The sequence below is a fragment of the Ostrinia nubilalis genome, chromosome 21, assembly GCF_963855985.1.
Source record: "Ostrinia nubilalis chromosome 21, ilOstNubi1.1, whole genome shotgun sequence".
Taxonomy (NCBI): domain Eukaryota; kingdom Metazoa; phylum Arthropoda; class Insecta; order Lepidoptera; family Crambidae; genus Ostrinia; species Ostrinia nubilalis.
The window spans coordinates 5,500,591-5,517,574 of record NC_087108.1 but is presented as its reverse complement, the minus strand read 5'-3'; the positions used below and the strand labels follow the sequence as shown (position 1 = coordinate 5,517,574).

General features: G+C 36.3%; 5 protein-coding genes across 6 annotated transcripts in view; 2 read left to right on the top strand and 3 right to left on the bottom strand.

Annotated features, from left to right (window-relative positions):
- The window catches only part of LOC135082449 (Fanconi anemia group J protein-like), a 95,007-nt gene extending 92,765 nt beyond the window's left edge, over positions 1–2,242 (top strand). The window contains exon 24 of the mRNA XM_063977245.1: positions 412–2,242. Within this exon, the coding sequence (XP_063833315.1) occupies positions 412–513 (102 nt within the window). The 3' untranslated portion in view covers positions 514–2,242. The remainder of the gene's footprint in view (positions 1–411) is intronic.
- Positions 2,243–2,397: 155 nt separating this feature from the next.
- Positions 2,398–8,322, bottom strand: LOC135082180 (myoneurin-like). Of its 2 annotated transcripts, XM_063976949.1 has the most exons (11): positions 8,114–8,322; positions 7,833–8,028; positions 7,589–7,751; positions 7,434–7,510; positions 7,225–7,355; positions 6,859–7,004; positions 5,705–6,723; positions 4,858–5,021; positions 4,126–4,235; positions 3,289–3,393; positions 2,398–2,503 (listed from the first exon to the last, which is right to left on the bottom strand). In XM_063976949.1, the coding sequence occupies exons 1-11, from the start codon at positions 8,144–8,146 to the stop codon at positions 2,482–2,484; spliced, it is 2,166 nt and encodes a 721-aa protein (XP_063833019.1). In that variant the 5' UTR covers positions 8,147–8,322; the 3' UTR covers positions 2,398–2,481. The 2 variants fall into 2 exon arrangements, with proteins under 2 accessions (XP_063833019.1, XP_063833020.1); XM_063976950.1 differs by lacking the exons at positions 2,398–2,503; positions 3,289–3,393; positions 4,126–4,235; positions 4,858–5,021 and adding an exon at positions 5,166–5,275.
- Positions 8,323–8,883: 561 nt separating this feature from the next.
- LOC135082179 (transport and Golgi organization protein 2) lies at positions 8,884–13,465 on the top strand. The gene is made up of 7 exons (XM_063976948.1): positions 8,884–9,329; positions 9,413–9,526; positions 9,695–9,815; positions 9,919–9,943; positions 12,448–12,644; positions 12,746–12,844; positions 12,931–13,465. The coding sequence occupies exons 1-7, from the start codon at positions 9,185–9,187 to the stop codon at positions 13,052–13,054; spliced, it is 825 nt and encodes a 274-aa protein (XP_063833018.1). The 5' UTR covers positions 8,884–9,184; the 3' UTR covers positions 13,055–13,465.
- A 66-nt stretch (positions 13,466–13,531) lies between these two features.
- Positions 13,532–14,955, bottom strand: LOC135082177 (serine--tRNA synthetase-like protein Slimp). Its single transcript, XM_063976946.1, has one exon. It carries the CDS (start codon positions 14,952–14,954, stop codon positions 13,599–13,601), a length of 1,356 nt encoding a protein of 451 aa, XP_063833016.1. The 5' UTR covers position 14,955; the 3' UTR covers positions 13,532–13,598.
- LOC135082178 (zinc finger protein 593 homolog) lies at positions 14,943–15,572 on the bottom strand. The gene is made up of 2 exons (XM_063976947.1): positions 15,415–15,572; positions 14,943–15,287 (listed from the first exon to the last, which is right to left on the bottom strand). Exons 1-2 carry the CDS (start codon positions 15,524–15,526, stop codon positions 14,944–14,946), a joined length of 456 nt encoding a protein of 151 aa, XP_063833017.1. The 5' UTR covers positions 15,527–15,572; the 3' UTR covers position 14,943.
- Positions 15,573–16,984: the final 1,412 nt, after the last annotated feature.

Below are 16,984 nucleotides of genomic sequence, written 5' to 3'. Positions count from 1 at the left end.
ATAAAATGCCTCGATAACATTTTATGGATTCGCGCATCCTAGGTGTGCCCCGTGTCTCATCGGGGCAATGCGACGCGTCTTGAGATTTGATTTCCTCCTACGCTGACGTCGGTCGCGCACGTCAGCCGAGTGTACAGTAGAATAAGTATACAATAAATGCACCACTGACGTCGACATCTCGAAAAGGTAGCTCATTTATTGAAACGTAATGATTCATACTCCTGACGTACGCATCATCATCGTTGGAGGAATTCAGGCCAGGCAGTTGCGCGACTAAGGTCTCTGACTCCATTTTGATCAGCGCACCAAATGTCCCAAATTCTCACTATTATAATCTGTACTTTCTTCATCATTTTAATGTTAGTTTTCAGTGAAAATGTATACTTAATATACCGTCTGTTCTTCCCACAGCTGAACAACAACCACCACACGTTCGAGAGCCTCGTGAACAGTCCCAATAGCCTGGAGTCCTTCATGCAGAGCATGACCATCAACGAGACGGAAGACGTGTGAGGAGCGTCTGTTCAAGACGTGCTATTTCAACTATTGCTAAGCCAGGATCTACAGCTTCTTGACCAATAAAAACCCAATCAGTGAAGGTCAAGTTTCTCCCGGGGGAAAGTTTAACTGTCATTAGACCCGCAACGAAATTAATCAGAACATAGGAGGACTTCGAAGTTAAGGTTCGACTTCCCTCCATTGCAGGGTTACTAAACCTTTTTTTGTCATCTGTCATCCGCTTTGCAATGGAGAGAAGTCATGGAAAATTCATGGGACATTAAAATTACCACCTTTTGCAAAAAGTACTAAATGTTGTGTATACAGGTTGTTTTGTTTTTTTCGATTTACTGAGACTGTTTTGTGTGGAAATAGCTATTTTCGAATACACGTTCCTCGTATGAGATGCGCATTATATCAGCTGTTGTACTCTCCGACTGCACATCAGTTATTATAATACTGTTGCAAAGTCGGCCTTTACAACCAGATAAGCTGCTGTCGTCTGTACATCATTTTTGTTAAATAGCAGCTATGTATAATTGTATGTATAAGAATCTATAAAATAATTTGACTGGCTGTCGTCGTACATTTATCATTTCAGTACTTTTCGTACTGAATACTCAGTTATGTGCCATTGTCCATTTTAACTCATTCTTTGCGGCATATTTTGCCTGTTTGGAACAAGTTCATTTTTAATTAAAGAACTATACATACAAATTCTGTCAAAATGTTTGCTCAATTTGCATTATAATTATTGGCTGTGAAAATTAAAAAATAACAATATCATTATAGCCTGACCAGGAACATAAAAACCCTGGCATAGAGGCGCGTCAATTGCATTTGATAGTGCAACACTGAGTACAGTCGTACCTGTGTTAAATTAATAGGCTAACTTTATGTATCAGGATTCAGGATTACGGGCTAATTTGATATTTTCATAAATTAACGAAAAAATATTATTATAGGTAAACTGGTTTAAATAAATTAAATGAAACCATCAATCGAGCTAGTAGGATTTATTTTATTATTCATCAATAATCAAATTCAGAACTTGAATATTCAACTGCAATGTCTGCTCATGAACGCTTCAAACTCGGTACTTCTTTCCCAATTCCATAAAATTCAACACTTAGAAAGTGACAAAAAACTTTAAAATAGGTAGTTGAAACAAACCACAGCTAATTTTCATAGTGGACTGTACTATACGATAAACATGTCAGTCAATTTGACAACCTTTGTTGGAAACATTATTCAATGAAAATATTGTCCGAACCCTTGGTATTTCTCTTCGACAAATACTTTAACACATAGTGAACCACTTTTCTTTCACGACTATAAAAAGATTTTAGCAATTTCATTCACAAAATCAATTGCGCACATTTAAAATAAAGTTTGTTTACACTTTGACAGCAATAGACTGACATGCAAGGTGACATGTCAATGAAGTTTTTAGTTATTGTTGCCATTAAAAGAAATTAGTACCATTAGATTTCCGCAACATGGCGAGGGTTTTTATGTTCCTGGTCAGGCTATACATAGCTTAAATATCAAAAGTACACTATATGAAATGGATGGACATTATTTTAAGTTGCCTAAGGCGTTTTATTTTTATGTGCTATAGTGTTATATTTTAAATGTAATTTTAAGCTATTGTTAAGAAGTTGAAGTATTTATGAATGTTGTAAAACTATTTAGTTTTATCATTTATGATCATGCTAATCGACAGTACATATTTTTATACGAATAAAAGTTATGATAATATTTGAAATGTTATTACTTCCTTTCCATGCGAGCTATTCCTCATTCTTTTATCGCCCACTAAAGAGTGGGCGATAAAATACCAAAAACAAACCTGAGACAAATTATTACAAGATTCACAGGTAAATTAAAACTCCCAAATAATTGTGCTAAATTATGTATATTTTAAATTGTTATTAATTCATTACAATACAATATGAATATCACAATGGTACCGAAACCATGCTAGAGCTGTTGTTTAGCTACCCTGGAACAAAACGTATTTTTTTGTTAATTTTTTGGCACTTATTTGCTACGTAAACTATGGACTTGTCTGAATTTTTCTTACTATCCAAGCAAAAATAAGAAATAAGCACATTGTATATTTAGGATTGATCTTATATTTTAAGATTAAACCAATCATAAGCCTAAACTTAAGCTTGTGTTAAGACTAGATTCATATTTGAATACAATTTCCTGATACGGGTCATAATAAGCATGATAAAAATAAAGTTGGAATAAACTATACTAAGTAATAAAATACAAGCATGTTATAACAAACGATAAATTAGGCGCAGACCACCGATTTTTAGTTGGCCGATAGTTGAGCCCGATTTTAACTTGTATGAATAATTGGATACCAAATTGGAGTAATGTGCACACTTTCATACATATCCATACTAAGAGCCCAACTCGACTATCGGCCAACTAAAAGTCGGTGGTCTGCGCCTAGGCTAATAGTAACTTTTCGCCACCGATCTACCCGACAGCACTTCCACCCCCATCACTTAGATGGTTGGCAGTCCACAACAGTACGTTTCTCTAGAAACTTCCTGCACCGCACAACCAAACTGTCGTCTGCGGTGTTTCCGGACGGATACGACCTGCAAGCTTTCAAGAGGAGAGCGTATCTTCACCTTAAAGGCCGGCAACGCACCTGTAACGCCCCTGGGTCTGCGGGTGTCTATGGGCGACGGTAATCACTTACCATCAGGTGATCCGTCTGCTCGTTTGCCTCCTGTCACATAAAAAAGAAAAAAAACTAGTTCGTACCTTTTGACGCAGTCGGCGGACCTCTCGTGTCGCTTCATGTGCGAGATCTGATTGAAGGTCTTCTTGCAGATGTCGCACGAATATGGCCGCTCCCCGCTGTGATACCTGGAACGATAATAACCAAATATTAGGTGATTTATTAAACAGACACGTCTTATATGGATCTCATTATTATTTATTTTACCACTAGCTTTCCGCCCGCGGCTTCGCCCGCGTGGAATTTTGTCTTTCACAGAAAGACTTCATCGCGCGCGTCCTCGTTTGAAAAACTGGGATAAAAACTATCCTATGACCTTTCCCGGGACTCAAAATATCTCAATGCCAAATTTCATCAAAATCGGTTCAGTGGTTTAGGCGTGAAAGCAAGACAGACAGAGTTACTTTCGCATTTACAATATTAATATAGATTTTGCACCAGACCCAACAAAAAACTATACAGTCTAATCACATATTCAATAAATAAATTTAATTACATTCAATTAGATAATAGTGGCCGTTGTATTAAGGCTGGATTGCACCATATTACTTTAACTTTAACAAACGTCAAAAATCTGTCAAACTCCATACAAAAAAAAACCGGTTAAAGTTACTGTTAAGAATAGTGTGCCCTCAGTGGCTAAAAAACGCAAGTTCATCGCCATAAACCAAAGAAGAAGAAGAAAAAGTTACTGTTAAAGTTAGGTGGTGCAACTCAGCCAACAGCAAGGTTTACATCGAACGGGTTCGATTTTAGAGCAGGTCAGTATTTTTCAGGTGTGCAAAAATTTGTAAGTTGGATGTGATCTCGTAAAACCATTAGTTATACGATGTAGCTCTTAACATTAGTGAAGAACTGACCTTTTATGCCTCTCCAAGTCGGATTTCTTGTGGAACTTCTTCCCGCACTTTTTCTCTTCGCACGCGTACGGCGTCAAGCCCTTGTGGATGCGTTCTATGTGAGACTTCAGCTGAAAATTATAAAAGGAATTTTTAGTACATGGGATACATGTCAGTTAGTAAAAACATATTTAAATAATACTATTTACACTCAAACCATAATATTTCTAGAGCGATTTAATTAATGGTGGGGACTGGTCGTAGTCCTTTAAACACAGATATCGCACTAGCAAAGCGGTCAGTATGCTGCCGGCCGTCGAAGCGATCGGACGTCTAATTATTGTGCTGCCGTATAATGCCGTATAATGTAAGTACGGGCTGTTATTATGATAGTAGTAACAATATAAAAATAATCTTTTATCTGGTAATTTAGTATCCACTGCAAGAGCATGACCTTCTGATTTATTTGCCAGAGGCAAATGGAGGATTTGACCATACCATTTGACCCACATTCCGAAGACTGACTGGACGGTTTCATCCATGGGACGAGTGGCCGGTCACCTACCCCTATTCTACTATCTATCTATGCTAGAACCACACGGATGGATAAGTTTAATAAATCAATGTATTCGTTTTCTAGTGATAATATCGGCTAAATTATACCGTCTCTTTTTAGTATCTCTTTTATCTTTATGATTTATGTTAAGGTATATGTAAGGTGGACAATAAAGTTTATTTTATTTATTCATATACCTTCCATTGCGCGGTGTAGGTGCGCCCGCAGTAGCGGCAGTCGTGCGCCGGCCACACGCGCGGCTCGTGGCGGCGCGCGGCGTGCTTGTTCAGCGTGGAGCGGTACGAGAACGCCGCGCCACACACGCCGCACTTGTGTTGACGTAGAGACGGCTCGTGAGTCGCTGTGAGAATACGCAAAAAAACTAAAACTCATTTATTTACGCAAGTAGGCTTTTAAAATGCACTTTTACACGTCCCAGTATTAACCCTACCACTGCTTCAGGACAATAAATGGGCCAGTGCTGAGAAGAAGCAGCGCAAGAAACTCAGTCACTAGCAATTTAAAAAAATGCGTTTTGGATGTGCCACAATTTTATTAAAAGTAGAGTTCTGCTCACGCCACACTTGTGCTGACGTAGCGACGGCTCATGAGTCGCTGAATAATTAACAATTTTTAAAATGCAGTTAGATTGTGCCAAATTTTGCTAAAAGTCGAACAGGGCTGCTCACAAAAACGAAATCTGAAGTTCGAATGTTTTCATCCCTCGCGAGATGCTAGATAGAGATACCCGTAACGTCGTAAACAGCGTTTCGGAGCCCTGAACTACCCCACAATCTACACACCAACACACAATCAGACCAACACATAACAACCTAGTGGCTTATTTCGAATGTCGTAAACTTATGAACTCGCGCGTCATCTGCAACTTGCGTATGCACTTATTTAAGTAAATAGGATTTACAAACAAAAACTGCTCATGTTGTTGGGTTTGGTGTGTAGTAGATGTACTGATGATGATGTACTTATGCTATAATATTATTATATATACTTAAAATTGTGATTTAAATTACCACATAATCTTACCTATGTGAGATCTAAAGTTATCCTTTTTATTGAACACCTTATTGCATTTCCGGCATACGAAAAGTAGATTCTTTTTCACTTTGATCTTAACCCGCTTTTCTTGTTTTTCTTTGGCTTTGTCACTTCCTTCGTAGATTATCACTCCAGAGTCTATGCAGATTTTAGGCTGCTGTATTTTCACAACAATCGGCTCAATGTTATTTACAGCATCATCATGATTTTCTACATCTGACGTGTTATCAGGTATATGCTCATCTACAGCTACATTGTTCCCAAACTCCATTCCTATGTTCAGCATATCAGTAAGCTGTTCTGCATCAATTTCACTCTTTAAACTTATTATGAAAGTGTCATCATCTTCAGTTGAGATGTACTGGACATTGTTTTCGCCAATCAATTGGTTTAAGTTTGCTGCGAGATTGGCGCTTGCCTCCAAATCTACATCACTCTCAAAAATCGTCGAACACTCATTCACAGACAACGTCGAGTTTGGCACTAGATCATTCGGTTTGTCCACAAGGATGCCTTGCACTTCAGGAACATTTAACAAGTCATCTGGCAAATTTTCAGGTTTATTATGATGATGGTACAAATCATTCATTATGTCCTGGTCCAAGCCTCTACCAGGCTCTCCTAAATCAAATAATATTTCGGCATTCCGATCATGATTGTTATTTATATTACTGTAATCCATATCATTGGTGTTCAAGTTAAAAACTTGGCTTGTTTGGAAGCTTTCGAAATCAATATCATTGTAAAAGAGTTCATCATCAAGACTGTGTAGGTGATTGATATCTTTTAGAAATTCAATTTGCATAAGGTTATCGGTATTAATGTTGGCCTCATTTTGAGTGTTGTAGGCACTCAGCAAGTCATTTTGTGTGGTCATGGTCATGTAGTCATCTTCAGCAGATAGGATGTCATCTACAATATTGTCTTCAGTTCTATTTGTGTCTACTAAAGTAGTTTGTAGGTCCGGCTTTGATTCTTTGGGATCAATGGGTGCATTAGAGTGTACTCTGAAAATTCATATGGCTCTTAAAATAGATGCTGTTTTTAAGACCTTACTGTGTAACAGTTTATGATTTATAAATAAGCAAAAACAATTTATAGAAATCAAAATCTTACCATAAACAAGTTTTAAAATCACTCACCTTGCACAATGTTCTAATAGAACACTTTTATACTGGAAAGTCATGCCACACTGCTGACAATGATTCTTTTTTATATTGCTTTCCAAATTATCTCCATTTGCTTGAGCATAGGAACATTTCTTGGCGTGACGCTTCATAGAAGCGATCTGTTGGTACAATGAAAGAAGAGCATAGTTTATAAACTAATTTTAACTACTCAGGGTGTACAAACCAGCCACAATAGTAAAACAACTGTTAGTGCACAAACTGTTAAAATTTATTGTGATGTTGAGTACACATACACGAATGTACTAAAGATGTTACTAGAATAAACATTTTATTTTCTTTCAAAAGTCACCTTATCCATAGCAGATTATTTTTTATTACCTGTTGAAATCTGGTGCCACAGCCAGAGCAACAAAAAGGTTTTTCACCATTATGTTTCAGCATGTGTCTCTTTAAATTTGATTTATCCTTGAATTTCATTTCACATTCAGTGCATGGATGTTTTCTATCACCTGAAAATAATTGTTTTATTTTATTCTCAAAATATTCAGTTAGCTTTTTAATGTGTAAATAAAAATAGTGTAACATACCGTCATGAACGCTTTTATGTTTTTTAAGATCTGATAGTTTATGGAATGATTTCTCACACTGTCCACATTTGTGAGGTCTGAAATTTTAAAGAAGCATGTTTAAATATATTCTCATATTAGTTAGCTCGTAGAACCAAAATGTAAACCGTAAGTACCGGTACTCTAGATGCTTTGAAAATAGATGTTGCTGCAGTCGCCACAAAGACTCGAAGGCCATGGAACATTGTGGACAGCGCCACACACGTTCCAACGGTTTGTGTGTCAGGCTGTGCTTCATGAGGTGTTGTTTAGTAGAAAACCTTAGGTCTGGGCATTTTTCTGAAAAAAGGAAATTACAATAACTCTAGCACTCTTTATGAAGTTAAATTTTCATAACTTCTTCAAATATGTAGCTCATACCACAGGTCCAAAGGCAATCCTTAGAATGAACGCGTAAATGTCCGTAATATTTCTTGGCATTATCGAATTGTTTGTGACATATTTCGCAATGGAGTGTCGTAGGCCCATTCAAGTCAGGCTCTTCAAGTGGCTCTTCTCCTGACAAAAACTTAGCTAACACTTCCTCGTAACCACCTTGAGACTTGGAGTCCACAAACTGAAATGAGTTTCAAATACATAGGTATTTTGATTTGGAACAATTATCATCACTCAGACTTGCCCAAAATTAAATAGATACTCACTGGAAGACTGAAAAAAGATATGTTTGCCTCCATATTTACAAAATTGATGTAAAAATAATAAATTAACACTTCCTTTCCTGAGCTATTTACAAAATTGATGGAGGTATTTCATAATGAGATCTTAGCGTGAAAAATAATGGTAAAATCAAAATGAACAACCAACTCCTCTCCTTCCTGAATACATTTTTTTTTACAATTTTTAGTGACAAGTGACTGACGTAAAGGTGACAGACTCTAATCCATTTCTGTGGTGACAGAAGACAGTCATTAAAAAAGTACGTAGTGATGTGGCTAGTTTAACAAAGAGCTCAAAGCCTCAAACTTACTCAAACCAAACTCGCTTATTACATAAAGGTCGTAATCGTAATTGTATCAACTCGATATTTTTCAACACATACGCAATAAAAACTATTCACACAACATCAAAACGTTCCTATCAGCCGAATGACGGCCACTGCTGGACATAAATGCCTGCCCCAACTTGGGGGCCCCAAGGATTTTCACAACGACCTCTCGTCGCCCGCATCCAGGCAGTGCACAATATTTTAAAATTTTTGTATGGAGTTTCGACGGTTTTTGACTAGGGGGGCAGATCGTCGGTCCACTTATATTAGTAGGGGGCGGGCCTGCCCTTCTTTAAGACAGTGGCTCTGTCTGTCTGTCTGTTGCAGGCAGAGTTTTTCACTATAGACATTGAATGGTCCCTTTCAGAGTTCATTAGTGTGCAATGACCTTAATTTTTACACTGAATATAAATGTGCAAACTGCATGAAGCGAAGCCGTTGACCAAAAAAAAACTAATATCAATCGATCGATTTACCGGGACACCGGGTTTTTGACGAGTTTTGCAAAACTTTTGAAAAACTACGCAAATAACATTAGTTACATAATAATAAAGGTTTTTTCTTGAATTGTTTGCTAACGTGACTTTATAATTGCCGATAATATCTCCCTCTGAACGAGCGGTGATCATTTCACATTATTACAGTATTTAAAGTTGGGGTGTGAAGTGGACTGTGGACATTGTATTTAACTTTTATCTTTTCTCAATAAGTGTAGCAGATAAGCAGTATGTGTATATTGTTCATGTATGTAGCCTCAAAGGCCTCTAATGATGGTGATTACAGCCTTATTTTGGCATCTAACAGAGATGAATACTACGACAGACCCTCGACCAAAATGGTCCAATGGGAAGAAGATCGTAATGTTTACGGAGGTAAATAACTAAAGCTTTATCGCGCTTCAGCGAGGTTAATATCCGTGTGTAAACCATTTCAGTTAAAATATTTTATTCTTTAGGACGAGATATGCAAGATGGCTGTGAGGGAGGCACCTGGTTGGCAATCTCTCCAACACGCAAGAAGTTGGGTGTTCTCCTTAATATACCTGGAGCTGCCAAGGATGATCCTAAAAGTGAGTATCGAACATTTGACCAAGATATTGCGTAGGTATTTTAAAGTAGACCTGATAGTTAATGCTGCTGGTGATTCCCAGTAATTTTCTTTTTTCAAAAGTATTGTTCAATACAAAATTTCGGTGTATTCTAGCAGTGGCACTAGTATATTTTTCCTTTCATTTCAGGCCGAGGAGTATTGGTAGCTGACTATGTGAAGTCTGAATTAAGCACCAAAGAATATATTGATAAAATGAGCAGTTACATTGAAGAATGTAGTGGCTTTTTGTTCACTACTGTTGAATTTGGGTAATTTCATTTTAAAACTATTATTGTGCTCTTACAGACACAAGTTAATTATTGTTTTCTTGCAAACTATTTGTTGTGTAATTACATTTTTAACTTTTTACAGAGCAACTACTTCAGTCCGGTCATATCAGTGGCGGATTAACGTATAAGCACTACAAGCACGTGCTTGGGGCCCCTGTTATCCAGGGGCCTCCATCCTCTGCTGGCGCGCCAGCAGAGGATGGAGGCCCCTGGAGAGCAGAGGATGGAGATTGGAGGCGTTTCATTTCATACCTACATTTTATAGAGATTTAGCCTATGTTACTCGTAAGTAATGTAGCTTTCAAATGGTGAAAGAATTTTTAAAAACGGTCCAGTAGTTTTTGAGCCTATTCATTACAACCAAACAAACAAAGTTTTCCTCTTTATAATATTATAGTGTAGATAAAGTAAAGCGCGTTTTCCCAAATATACAAGTGGCGTTTAAAGAAAGAAAAAAAGAAAAATTTATTACGATGAACATCACATACATGACAGAGAAAAAGACAGAAATGGCACATAAATATTACAAGGAAATAAAAAGTGAACTGAGCAGTGAGCAGTGCTATCCTGTCGCAACAGCGATGCCCATCGCAATGGGATTCCACTCAGCATATGCCGTGGCCCACGGTGGGGAAGGCCACGACGCTGGTTTTCAGTGGGCCCCATGCCGAGTGGAAGTCACGGACACTAACCTAAACTGCATATCAACAAGTCCGTTTAAATCCTACTAATATTATAAATGCGAAAGTTTGGATGTCATGATGTCTGGATGTTTGGATGTTTGGACGTTTGATACTCTTTCACGCAAAAACTACTGAACGGATTTTGTTGAAACTTTACAGTATTACTGTTTATAACCCAGATTAACATATAGGCTATAATTTATGACGATCTGTGACATACTAAATTTCACGCGGGTGAAACCGCGGGCAAAAGCTAGTATAAATATATAACAATAAAATAATAATAATGTGCAAACATTTGTTGAATAAACATAATTATAGTAAATTAATCCTTCAAGGCCCGCGAATCTAGACACAATAGATAATCAATTGTTATGACATTAATTAATGCCGTCTGGGACTCAAGCGGTTAAAGATGAGATTAATAAAATAATACCCGTATTAAAATAATACTAATTGTGTATACAGGGTGTCCCGTAATGCAACGTCAAGCCGTAACTGGGTGTTGAGGCAAGTTATGCTGGTTATCAGAAAAATATAAAAAACAATCTATGTGGCATTTTGTCAAAGTAATAGGCATTAAAAAAAAACAAGAAAATCTACTCCCGGTGACGGTCTTTTTACTCGTGTTGCCACAAATCTTCACTTTTTCCAAAATTTTTTTTTGTTAAGTAACCCTGAATAATGCTTCTCTAAATTGTTATCAAAATTACGAAACCAGCTGCTCCAGCTTGGATGAAAAAAATACATTATTCCCAAAAAAAATTTCAAAATAAAAATTTTGCCTAGTTTAAACTGACTGTACTGAAAAAAAATTGTACTACGCGAGTATGGCAAGTGAAGTCATAATTTGGCGCATTTAGTAAGGATTCCAAAATGGTATAACACTTGGTAAATTCTTGCTGTAATTGTCGACAATTTTTGTTTTTTTGGAAATAATCCCGTTTTTAACTTTATCTACCTTGGTTAAATATTATTATTCTAATGTGCCCAAAATTCAAGTTTCTGGCTTAAGTGAGGTGGAGAAGCCATTTTAAAAGGTATGAGCGGAACGGAGAGGGCCATCTTACCAAGCAGGGATGTTATGGATATCCGTAACCGTAACCGATACTATCGGATATCCGAAATAAAAAAATATCCATAACCGTAACCGAAACTGATTCAAAAGTTACGGATAGTTTCGGTTAAAGGCGGAGTCTTAAGGGTACAATAAATTCCAAACAGAAGCATTATTCAGGGTTACATAAAAAACAAAATTAGAAAAAGTGAAGATTTGTGGCAACACGAGTAAAAAGACCGTCACCGGGAGTAGATTTTTTGTTTTTTTTTAAATGCCTATTATTTTGACAAAATGACACATAGATTTTTTTTTTGATAACCAGCATAACTTGCCTCAACACCCAGTTCCGGCTTGACGTTGCATTACGGGACAGGGGACACCCTGTATGTGTATATATTTATAAATGTATATATTAAAATAAACATGCGATGTGAAAAAAGAAGAGAAACAAAAGAAGTGTGCTAGTGTAAGACTAATATCATTGTGGTTGCGTTTAGAATCTTTCACAGCTTAATGATTACTAACTGCTTTGCTGAACGATCCTTCTCACAACTAAAAAGGTTAAAAAACCCGCAAAGAACAAAAATCCGTCCAGACAAGCTTAATTATTTAGCATTAATGTGTATTGAGGCAGACATACTTCGTCGGATTTTCGACGATGTAATCTCGGAGTTTGCTCTGATTAAGGCAAGGAAAATAATGTTTTAAGTTTTACATTTTACGTACTACACTTTCTATTTTGATGAACTTTCATTTTATACTTTATACCTTCCATTCCATTCCTTCCATTTCCATTTAAGCAATAGAGGGCCTACACAGGCTCTGTGCTTAAGGCCTCGGATACTCTTAATCCGCCACTGGGTCATATGACAATATTTCAAAGACGCTAATTGAACATGATGACCCAATCCTTGGGTTTAGTAACTCGCTTCCTGAGCAACCACTCCAAAAGGTGGAGCCGGGCAAAGATGCACTCAAAGAAATATGCGAAAAATACAACAAAATTGAGCAAAAAGAGCAGCTAATCAATGAATTACTGAACACATTGTTGAAATCTAAGAAAAAGTAGGTAAACCCAAGCAAGAAAGTTTTATAAATCCTTTCTGCTTATTGGCCGTCTTATAATACAAGAAAAATTATACAACACAATTTTTTTTATTTCACAGGCATCTTCCAGACCCTCTGCTGGAAACACGAAAGCCTGAGTTGTATAAAGAGTTTAGTTCCATTTATGTCTTTCTGCCTCAAGCCAGATATGGCACAAGGTAATTAATTCTCAATTTATTAACTCTAGAGCTCTAATAAATATCTTTATAAATGTTGCAGTTTTATAAATTATTTTTTCTTTCAGGACACATACCCTGATACTATTAACAAAGACCGGCCATCTTGAAGTCATAGAAAAGACAATGGTGCGACCAATTGAGACCCACAACCCTGAATGGGAAACAACTGAATACCAATTTGATTTGTAAATCAAATATGGTCTAATATACTAGTACTACCACCGGTATACAGTGTCTACTTTACATGTATTTTATACTAATTACTCTGGATAGTGATTGACTATTACACTATCAACCTATCATACCGTATATTTATTCAATGAGCGCCACACTAGGTTTGACTGCAACAAGAAGCTACTTACTACCGCCATGTAGCGCATTGCACTAGCGTCTACTCCTTCTATTCATAATACCTAGTCATTGAGCGTATTAATAAGTATGTTTTAATATTTATCATACCATGCATTGATCATGATAATAATATAATAACCACTTTTATAATATTTTTAACTCTTGGTGTTAATGTACATAGTTTAAAAAACTATGGATTGCGATTCGCATTTATACAATTACATATACAATATTATAAAGTATCATTTACTACGCGTTTTCTTTTTCCCTCCATTTAGAAAAGTCCGAAAACAGGTATAAATTAAACAATTTTATGACTGTTAAATAGGTATTTTAATAAATTCTTAACATAAAATCTACATACATTTAAGTAGTTTTTACACTATGTAGTCCATTCTTGTATATTTAAATGTTTAGGTAAAACAAAATTGCCTTCTTGCTCCAAAACGCAAGCAATAACTCTAGGTACATTCAATAATGTACCAGACAAAATATGGGGAAAATCATTTTGTTTGTTTTCAACATAAGTAAACATTAATCTTTTGCTAATAAAGTCACCACTGAGGGAGATATTTGCAACTTCAACATAATTTTGCAATGAACTTGAATACATTTCTACCACAACTCTTAATGATTCCCACATGGCCAACTTGTCTGCAGATACAATGCAAATACGAAAATGATATCCTAGTTTGCTATAGAAATTTTTCAAAATTTCAATTAGTTCATTGAGACTTGTATCCAGGTCTTCCGACTTTTTTGTTGCTTCAAAGACTTGTATAACAGAAGCTTGACTAACATGGAACAAGCTGTCTTCAACTGATGGAGATGGTATATACTGCCTGCCCATAGTGAACAGTTTCAATGGCAAAACTTTAGCATGTATCACATTCTTTGCATAGTATGCCATGAATGAACACAGAGAACCACCACCAGTAAGGTGCAGGCGACTATCGACATTCACTTTTGTATTTTCATTGTGATGCAGGATGAAAGTATTGTCCGGATTGGTGTGGTCCAAGCCACAGCCATTTACAATGACACTTTTAACAAAATCAGGGTTTGAAAACTGTACAAAATTAGCCTTTTTCAAAATATTGCTAAAATAAAACTTAGCACTAAGTTCAAATATAGCTGCATCCCCTTTTAAATAATAATTTTCATTCTTTTTTAAATATATCAGATTTAGCTCTTTACCTATCTGAAGGTGATCTTTCTTTGTAGTTGGTGGTGAGAGGTTTGTGAACAAAACTTCATTGTTAGATTCTGGTGTACGGGGATGCAGGGTGTTGGGCAATTCTAAGGCTTCAAGTATAGCTGCCTCTTCAGCAGACCATAAGGGTACTTTTAACTTTTTAATATTTTCTTTAACTAAACTAATTTGTATCTTGAGCTTTTTAGTGATTTCACCCTCTGGGTCATTTTTCATCAGTTGTCCTAGTTCTTTGGATATGTTATCTTTAATTTTGTCATATTCAGACTTACGCTCTTTTAGCTCTTCATATACACCCCAAAGATTTTGTGCTTTATTTAGGTCAAAATTTGCCTTTCTTTTCTGTAGCTCTTCTCTAACAAGGTCTAAGTTTTTCAGCCGATCAGGAAAATCTATGTGTGGTATCACATAAACAAAGTTTTCTGATGCTTTAGCACCATTTATGAATAATGCAGAACATCGTACCGTGGTCAAGTTAATGTTTTGTTTGTTTATGAAATGTTTTATAATTCTGCTATGTAGCATCTTCATCAATTTTTTTCTTTTTGATTGGACTTTCCTCTTCTAAAACGGCATCACCGTCATTATCAGTTATATCGAGTTTCTTGGTGTTTTGTGTTTCAATCTTCCTTTTAGAGGGCTGCTTGAAACTTCCGTAGCCGGCAGCTCTTTCGGATTCCTCGATGCTGTACGGTTCTAATTCGAGAGCTTTTAACCTCCGTTTATGAACTTTTGTCTTGAAATGCTCGGTCAAAGCTTGATCGTCGATGAAGTAACGGGCACAGTGAAGACAGTAATGCTGGGCAGAACCAGGTAGATCTAAGTCCACATCTTGATTCAACAGCTTCTCTGCGTTTTCTACAATAAACACACATAAATTAAAAAGTATTTTATGACTGTTATCGCTTACCAAGTGTACACACGGGAATAACCTCAAAAGTTCTGTCATCCCCACGTGAGAACATACTCAACTTAAAATACATACCTTCTTTTATATCTACATCAATTTGATCCAAGTCCTTCTTTCTATTTCTGAGCCTCCAACGCTTTTTAAGATGAGTATCACCGTGATGGTATTTTTTACGTTTGTATGTCATCTTGAGAGAATTTGCGCAAGTTTCAGTTTGACATTTGTTTGACAACGAGTAACCACAGATTTAGTGACAACATCCCATCCCATGACAAATTGACAACTGTCACTGGTCACCAGACTTGTTCCGAAAAGAGACGTGAATGGATTTGTCATTCAAAAATTACTAAACGGATAATGATATTTTTTAAATTGAAATTAAAAACGAATGGATTATGGAAATCCCAAGGTTTTAGAAGGTTTGGAAGCGTGAGAACGTGACCTTCCAACACCGCCTCCCAATCCCAAGTCCAACGGATTCCTTATCATTTCGGATGAGCTCATCATTTTATAGCTCCTGTCCATGGACCTATAAAAAAAGGCGGACGGAACTCGCGCTACAACAAAACTGTGACGCAAAATTTTGGCGTTTGTCTATTGTGTGAGTGAATTTAGGGATGCCATGTTAGCCAAAACATTTTACCCATTTATTTTAAGAAAAACATAGATCGGCAGATGTTACTTGGAAATGTAGAGAGAATTATTCCGTGCCATTTTAAAAGGATGAAAGGTGAATGCGTTGAGGTAGGCGCGAAATTTTTAATGTTCAAATTTTCTTACATTATTTGCAAGTCAGTGTGTCAGGGTATGTACATAATGTTGATCAAAAATGATTCACGCAGTTACAAATTACGAATCTTGTGTACATTATAATCATAATCTTATGCATCATCAATATATTATTATTATCTCTGATAGATTTTTTTTAACATACAACCTGACACTGACTTGCAATCAATATAAGAAAATTTGAATTTTGCAGGTCCACATTTTTGGGAAGGATCAAATTTGCCTATGAAAATATATCCCATTAAAACACAATTATTATGATAAATTATTTTATTTCCATAGTATGCGTAATAAATAACTAAAAAGTCCTAAAATTATTATTAATTTCCCATATTTCGGGTAATTTTCCCACGTAAATAACTGGGAACACTGGTCTTTGACGTATTATTTTTTCGAGTGAATGACGTTTGATTTCAATTAATTTCAATATTTTAATGTCGGGAAATAAGTGATTGGATTATTATTTTGCCTGTGAAATGTGATTCCTTAATTTTTGTTTGTTCGAACAGAACGGTTTTTACACAATTTCATCACACAAGACATGTCGTATTCGTGTTGTTTTTTCGCTGCTTAAATGTGTCAACTGTGTGAAGTTTGCACTCGAAGTGGTGTATCAGGGTGTGAATGTGTGCGTGCCGGCCTGTACGTACAGGCAAGCTGGTGTATCCTAATGTCACAGTATTTTGTTGATGAGAATCCGTCCGACTTTTTTTATAGGTCCATGCTCCTGTCCTACTTGGTCAGAGTTTATGTGCATGTGGATTGAGTGATCCTTGCTTCAATCTTAACAAAAATCGAGGAAGTTTTACTTAAAATATGTTAAAACATTGCGATGAAGTTTAAAAATTTGTTAAAC